The sequence below is a fragment of the Acanthopagrus latus genome, chromosome 13 (genome assembly GCF_904848185.1).
Source record: "Acanthopagrus latus isolate v.2019 chromosome 13, fAcaLat1.1, whole genome shotgun sequence".
Classification (NCBI taxonomy): domain Eukaryota; kingdom Metazoa; phylum Chordata; class Actinopteri; order Spariformes; family Sparidae; genus Acanthopagrus; species Acanthopagrus latus.
The window spans coordinates 22,316,061-22,324,187 of NC_051051.1; the positions used below are offsets into that span (position 1 = coordinate 22,316,061).

General features: G+C 38.8%; 1 protein-coding gene across 1 annotated transcript; it reads right to left on the reverse strand.

The window, feature by feature from the left end:
- Positions 1–669: 669 nt before the first annotated feature.
- ddx51 (DEAD (Asp-Glu-Ala-Asp) box polypeptide 51) lies at positions 670–7,891 on the reverse strand. Its single transcript, XM_037118827.1, has 16 exons — positions 7,679–7,891; positions 7,058–7,392; positions 6,639–6,811; positions 6,391–6,541; positions 5,938–6,083; positions 5,750–5,821; positions 5,560–5,666; positions 4,395–4,503; positions 4,147–4,292; positions 3,751–3,934; positions 3,532–3,647; positions 3,330–3,446; positions 1,997–2,098; positions 1,850–1,913; positions 1,615–1,749; positions 670–1,411 (listed from the first exon to the last, which is right to left on the reverse strand). Exons 1-16 carry the CDS (start codon positions 7,699–7,701, stop codon positions 1,394–1,396), a joined length of 1,998 nt encoding a protein of 665 aa, XP_036974722.1. The 5' UTR covers positions 7,702–7,891; the 3' UTR covers positions 670–1,393.
- Between the last annotated feature and the right edge of the window lie 236 nt (positions 7,892–8,127).

Genomic DNA, 8,127 nt, shown 5'->3' on the forward strand with positions numbered 1-8,127 from the left:
CCCAACACTGCCCCCTACATTACTGTACGGTACTGCAGGGAACAGGACCAGTCGGTAAACAATTCCTGAGTATTTTAGACTTGGGATTGCTCAAGGGGACAAGGTCAACATGCCTCAAGATGTCTTTTTTTCCCTCAGGTACACATGTATGTTTAGAAGACATGAATGTTTTCTTCCAGGCCAAATCCCTCCCTCTATATCCCTACAAAACAAACAAACAAACAAACAAACAAACAAAAAACCGAATAAGTACTGCAACTTTTCCTGCTGGCCCCAAGGGTAAGAACGTGTTGTTGGGCACTTGGGGAACCACCCTTTATCTATCCTCACTGAATGTTTACTGTTGGCATTAAGTTTCCACTAACTAACTGACACAAACTAAACAAATGTTTTTTTAGGCAGTGCATTTCCAGTTAATCACTCATCTGAAATAAATAAAAACATCTTACTTTCACATTTTGTGAGCAAGTAAGAACACACACGCAAGATCAAGCATTTACCTTCACACAACAAGCTGAAATTGTAAAAATCAAAAGCAGACATGTTTAGAGTAATGAGCATCACACTTTTCACTTTTTTATGTAATTTGTTAATTGAAGCTCTCGCGCTTTTAGATTGTCGGTCAGATAAAACAAGATACTTGAAGATGTTGCCTTGAGCGTTGGGAAGTTGTGAGGGTCATTAATGATATTTATTGTACAGATTAATCAACAAATAACAAAAATCTTTGGTATAAGAAGGGAAAAAAATGCCATTAAAAGACAACTGCAAACTCCCAAAACACTACTTTCAATCATGGCCAGTGAATAGTGTGAAGCATCAATGGCTGAAACACATCAAATTATTGGCTATTCACAGTGCCGTTTTTTTTTTTTTTATTATTCACACATCATGAAATCAGTCTCACTGAGAAACATTTCAAAATAAAATAAAAGACACTGAGATTAAAAACAAATTGCAATTATGAAAACAAATGAAAGTAAAACTAAAATAACGTCATGTTGAAATATTGCTTCATACATTTTGTTTTACTGTCACAAATTATGGATGAAGACCGTTTCTAATTTATACGTATGATTATTAATTTATGAATGTATTTATGAATGAAATATAATATGCTCAGTACTGAACACTGTTTACTTTCAGAGTCAGAAAAATTATCCACATAAATCACTCATTGTCTCAACAATGAAAATATTTCACAGGGTGAGTCTGATAACAGCAACTCCTTCTCCTCTGTTGGGTTATCCACTGTGAAGCTGGCACTGTGGAGCTGAAATCAACAGTCTGATCACATGCAAACAGTTTATGTTTTATTAAAACAACATAAATAACTCCAAATATAGGAAATGGTGCAGATGTTGGCTCTGAGGAGAATGTCATTCTCACTCAACTATTTGGCTTTCTCATCCTGTGGAGAAAAACAAAAATCAGTACATGTGTCAGTATTTTTTTTAATACATCACAGCTGTCAGGTATAAGATGACTTGTTTGGGTATGGAATGTCTGCGGATGACTGGAGATATTTTACATTTATTTATCAAAGAAGAATTGGCTTCCTTCAGTCAATAATGAGTCTAGCTCAATATTGACTGAATGTGTTTGAGACTGTACCTTGATGGCGTTAGCCAGCTCCTGCAGGGTTTGTTCATATCGGGCTTCCATACCCTTCAGGTTCTCTTGTTTAATGATCTGCTTTTGAATCCCGGGGCTTCCTGCCTCCACCACCATCTGGAGGAAGTTTTTCTCCTGAGGGTGAAAAAGGAACATTTCATTTGGTCTTTACTTTACTGTTTATTCCGATCATCTGCCTCTCTCACCTATATGTTATTATGTAGAAGTGTTTTACCTGAACTCTCAGCAGAAAGGTGAATGCCAGGCCTGCCTTTCCTGCTCTTGCTGTTCTTCCAATCCTGAACACAGATAAGCCACAATGGAAATTAATGCAAACATTCATTGTAAACCTTATAGTGTCTGAAAACGTTGGACAGCTCACCTGTGAATGTATGCCCTGATGTACTGTGGTGCATCATAATTCACAACACATTTGACCCCGTTGATGTCGATGCCTCGTGCAGCTGCATCAGTGCTGATCAACCTTCAAGATGACATGATAGTTAACTTCGGCATAATCTACAACTGACCAAGCAAATAAATAAAAATACATTTTTAGATTGCTACAGACACATTTGCACTCTCACACACCATCTGTATTCGCTTTATTAGGTCCATGATCAAAACTACTGACTGCTTTGCTCGCAGAGTATGGATATACTGCTTGACAATCACATTACCAGTAGAGTTTATAGTAACTATCTCACCTATATATACACTGTAGTTGGTTGTCAAGCTCTTGTTTGCATACAAAAACTATGATTGCTTTTATGTTTTGACTCATCTTTGTTCAGCTTTCTGTCTGAATCTATATTATCCTGGGACTTTGTTCTCTACACAATGCTGTGTAAGCACAATCAAAGTTACAGTCACATTCTTACCCATTTAAGTTGATTCGGATCACGTCAGCATTTTGCTGATTAATCAGCTAATCAATCACAGTTGTCTATTGAACCCTCAAATATCTTGCAAATATATCAAAATATACATTTCTTAATGATACATGAGCAACATTATCCCTCAGAGGAAGCAGCTGGACTGTGACAAACATTTTGGGAAAGAAACTTGCATACTTTTATTAACCACTTTTTTCCCATTGATATATGTTGGACACTGACAAAATTATTGTTATTTTATACTTTTTGTTGTTAAAACTTTTGATTTAAAGCCAAAAGTCTGCACTGCACACCTCCAATATTTATGTTAAATGCAGAGCTGACACAGTGAGAACACAGTGAAAAAAAACTACAGAGAGAAAACTGGCATCACTGTCTATATGTTTCTGGTTCCAAGTATGACATCCATCCAAAATTTTATTACATTTCTAAGGAAACCTAGCAGTTAATATCACTGTTTTTGTTGATGTTCATTTTCTTGTCCCTATTTTCACCAACATGCACAGACTTGAATTTGCTGTGTTATGTGTACATTTTCACTAAGACAGATGCCATGTGATGCACCTCTTGTGACTCTATGTTTCTTTGGATAATCAATTAACTGGTCTGAAGGACTGGTTGCAGTATATACAGTATATAGGTGGACTTGGTAAATCTTGGTGCATGAAATGCCCGATCAAGTTTGCTACAGAAATGTCGACAGTGTGCAGAATGAACTTTTGTTACTTTGAACTACTTATTCTTCAACATTGTCTGTGCAGGCATACAAAGAACACTGTTCTTTTATTTTACTGCGCACATGTGCACAGAGACACTCACAGTTGGATCTTTCCTTGTTCAAATTCCTTCAGCGTCCTCTTTCTTTCACCAGGAGAGTGTCTTGAGGAGAACTCAGCAGCCTGGACTCCACCGAAGAGCTGCACCAACAGGTAAAGTCTGAGGAGGAAAACACGGTAAAACCATGCTGGACAGCTGAAAATACATGCAAGAAATTGGTTTAATGGATGTTATGTTCTCAGACCTGTGTGCAGTCTCTCTGGAGTTAGTGAAGCAGAGGACGGGGCTGAGCTTCATGCGCAGGATGAAGTGGAGGATGAGGAGGGGCTTTTTACTTAACGTACAGGGCACATAATACTCCTAAAAACATAAAAATTGAGTTCATTAACAAAGTTTTGCCAGACTCTGATAGTTTCTATTATTTGTCTTTGCTCCTCCATGAAGGTCAAAGGTCTCCACTTACCGTCAGACCTTGAGGGAAGTCAAAACGGTCTTGTGTCTGGGTGGGAGCTGCTGTTGAGGACTGACTGCGGATGGAGCTGAAGAGTCTGGGCTGGTGGAGGCCCAACTGCTGCAGCTTCTCTGGGTTCTGTGTAAGTGTGGCAGAAAACAGCAGCTTCTGCAGAGGCATCTGAGGCGGAGATAGACTGAGAGGATAGACAGGTGTCAGATTTAAAGCACTGCCATTTTAAAGCTCTATCCAGCTCATACTCAACTGCTACAATAATGCACAGTAGTAGTAGTTCACAGTAGTTGTTATCTAAACTAACATAACCCGATTTGAACTCATGGAGGGTCGTGTTTTGTCTTTATCCAGTAAACAGTGACTTTGCAGCCTGAGGTGTAAACACAGACTCACCTGGCTGCTGTGACATGCGCTGGCTCCGTCCTCCTGAAGATGGACATGGCATCTGGTCCACTTCCAGATCTGTACACCGCCTTCACCACCTGACTGAGCCAAGACTGGTGCATGCTGTCGATCATCCTGTCAGCCTCGTCAATTATCTGTGATGGATGACAGAATAAAAGCATCCATTACAAAATGAATAAATAAATTGCTGGCGAACATCAGGGTCATTGATGGTGATCCAGCTTTCTAGTACTCACAAGAAACCTGAGGTGCTCCAGACAAAAGCCTGAGTTCTTGTTGATGTGATCAACCAGTCGACCTGGAGTGGCCACGACAATGTCTGCTAAACTGCGTCTCATTCCCCCTCTGGAAGAAGAAAACAGAACAAACACTGTGTATTGTAAATGCCAAGTCCTCATCTGATATTTATATTTCATTCTCCAAAAAAAAAAGTTGCAACTGTAAAGCTCCTATGTGTATAATTTCAGGATTTCTCATTGCCTATGGTGTCCCCTGGTGGTAGGATAGAAAAAGACACCCCCTAATTATGGTTTTAATTTGTCAAATAAAAAAAGGAAGAGCAATTCAATAATATTTTAACAATATTTTCAGAACTATAAATACTAAGTATCTGATTAAATAATTAATGTTATTTTCTGCTGCATTTAAAGAAAAATACATAGCATAAAAAATTTGCACCTTATAAAATGCATAGTTTTAGAAATATGAAATAAAAGTGCATCTTTATTTTTTTCTTCTTAATTATTCAGCTCAACCAGTCATCCAGTCCTGCACAATTCTACTTGAATTTGAATGTTTTTCTTTATTTAAAGTTACATGTATTTTAGTTCCATGTATGTATTACTATGGGTGCAATAATCATGTGCAATTGACCTTGTAATCATATCTGTATGTGAAAGACAAGTAAATTGTACATTATATAGTCTGTATTATTAATATTTTCCACTTTAGTTTTCTAGTATTCAATTATATCTTGTGTTCTGTCTTGTTTTCATTTTTATCCATCACTGAATCACTGTTTCCCTCTGTGTATAACTTTTGAGGCGCTGTAACAAGATAAATTTTTATCTTCCACCATTTTCTAATTAATAATCTCAACACACTTTAACAATTTAACACCATTAACATGTACTTTTCCTTTTCCTCTTTCTTTTCTAACCGAAATGTGGTGGTACAAAATTGCATAAAATTGAAATTCAGTAAAGAACAATTACCTCAAAACTGTGCAAAAGGTACAGTGCTTTGTTAAATGTACTTTGTGACATTTCAACACTGGAGCAAACACCTTGTACATGACGTACATTCGAACATCCAGAACCTGAAATGCCTTTATGAAGTAAAATGTAAAACGTCTCCTGAAGAGCTTCTGAAGCTCTCCCATTATTACAACAGTGAACGCACCTGTGTTCCGAGAGTGACGCCTCCTCTGCAGCGAAGCTCTTCTGGCCAGCCACCATCACCACTTTCAGATTGGTTCCCTCAGCGTATGATGTGAACACTTTGCAAACCTGAACAGAAGAACTTATCAGCTGATATTTAAAGTGAACATTATGGGATTATGTGATCCTGTCATTGTGTTTAAGACACTAACCTGTTGGGCAAGCTCTTTGGTGGGCAACACTGCCAAAGCCCGGACTTCACACACCACTCGCTCCATCAGCACCTGATAGCAGAGAGCATCTTCATTTACTCCTCTCATCTAATTATTTCATTTTTACACATACCATAGAACCTGTACATGTTGTATGCATGTCTTAAAAGAGATGTTGGGCAACTCACCTGTATGACAGGTATGACAAATGCAAGAGTCTTGCCACTTCCTGTTGGTGCAGACACACAAATATCTCTGGGCTTGTAGCCACCTCGTCCAATCAGCAGCCCCTGCTGTGTGCTCTCCAGGATGGCTGGGATGACCTCAGCTTGTACTGTGAAAAAGTCACAAAGGTCACAATATCTCTCAAGTGTATATTTACCAATATAGAGGAACACATGCAAACAAAATCAAATTAAATTTCTATCTTTGCACAACGCAAGGACTTTCCTTTGCCTCAAATTCAAAAACTTCAAATTATTATGGGAACCCTGCAGATTATGTTGAAAATAATTATTTTTCAGGGAGTGTATATGGATTCAATCATATTTCTAACCTTGAAAACGTGACGATTCAAATTAAGCATTTTCAAAACTCTAAAGACTTCGAACAAACACTGTTACTAGATGTGGTGTCATTACCTGGAAAAAGATGCTGAATTCCATTATTTTGTAACTTCTTCACGAGCTGAGAGGAAAGTCCTGGTATATCAGAGAGGGGGACCAGGTTGCTTTTAATATCTCTGTGAATCATATCAGGCTGAGCGAGCCACTGAGGCAGGACTCTGTGGACCTGCGAACAAAAGAGCACACAGACTGTGGATGAGTAACTCATGGTACTGGCAAACCCTGACCCTTCACCCTCCATCATCACTGACAAACCACTGTACCTTTTGGACTGGTTTGTTCTCAAATCCTCCCAGAACTGTGAATCCAGTTGGTGCGGAGGTTTTCTCTGTGGTTTGTGTTGGCGTGTCATTTTCTGGTTCTGCCTTCTCTTCTTCTCCTTGTGTGTCCTCCTGTCCAACACTTTCAGTCACCTGAGTTTCTGCAGGAGCTTTTACTGAAATCCAAAAACAAATTGAATCATCTCAAGCGCAGATTTGTTATGCGGGTTGGATTTACATTACTGAAGGTACTTCAGGGGTCATTATCTCGAGCACATCTCTGGTGATTCTGTGCTACAATTTATTGCTAATTATCAGCCAACACATATGCAGGAACCAATTTGTCATACCAGTGTGTACAGCCTGCCAGTGATATAATGTGAATATATTGTCAGCATGTGTATACAAGAACCAGCACATACCTGACTGATCCTTCTTCTTCTTTTTCTCATTAGCACTTTTCTTGCCCTTCTTTTTGTCTTTGAGGGGCTCATCATTGCAATCAGAGTCTGACGCAAAAGAAGGCTCTACTTCTGATTTCCTCTTCTTGTGTGGTTGAGGCTTTTGACTGCTTTCCTTATCAGCTTTTCTTTTCTTTTTGACATCCTGCTGCTCTGTCTGTTCTTCGGGTGGGTGTTGTCTCTGTTCTGTCAAACTCTTCTTCTGCTTTTCTTTTGCCTTCTGCTGCAGCTTAGCCAGCAATGCCTCAGACCGAGACTTTTTCGAGGCGCTCCCATCTTCCTCCTCTCCAAGATATCTGTGAGCGACATGATGGAACACAAATTTCACAGTCCACGTCTTACATACAAGCACAGCACAGCAGCAACGAATAATATGGTTTTATCTACATTTTTGTCAAAAATTATGGTTAATAAACTAGTATTTTGTATGTAAGTATACACATAAATCAGTTTCCCTCATCTAATAAACTCCATAATAAAATGGGACAGCTTTTTCGTCCATATTTATTTCTCACATTGTAAACGATGACAGACAATACGAAGAGACCAACTATGTAAGCAAGTAAGGAAAAATAAGCCTACCTGTTCACAAGAAACAGAGACATTTCAACAGGAAGTTTTTGTATACTATTTAGCTATCCGTCATTAGAAATATATTAACGCTAGGTTTCGGTTCCTTCCGTCCAAATTGGAAAATAATTGTAAATGCTCAACTTCTACTTGTGGTGCAAAAATTACCACTCTCATGTGTTTTCCATACCGTGTGAGACGCGGATTGATGCCGTCATTGTAGCGGTCGCATTTACTCGTCACCAGTCGGGCGAGACCACATAAGGCCGTTGAATCAACCGCTGAGTGAAAATATACAACTTTTGGTTTCGGAGGCCTTTGTTTGCATAAAAGTACTAATTATTTGGTTAAATGTATTTTAAAAGCAAAATCGGAACTCAAACGGAGCCAGTCGGTTTGGCTCCGTTTAAGTTCCGATTTGTCATTATCTCCCCGAATGGACCTGCCCACCCGATGACGTT

Bases quoted from the DNA above. Each gene is read 5' to 3' on its own strand.
- ddx51 (XM_037118827.1), bottom strand. From the start codon at position 7,701: ATGTCTCTGTTTCTTGTGAACAG. The intron at 6,084-6,390 runs GTAATGACACCA...ACTTTTTCACAG, and splicing joins AATTCAGCATCTTTTTCCAG to TACAAGCTGAGGTCATCCCA. The intron at 4,293-4,394 runs GTGAGTACTAGA...CATCCATCACAG, and splicing joins TGGAGCACCTCAGGTTTCTT to ATAATTGACGAGGCTGACAG.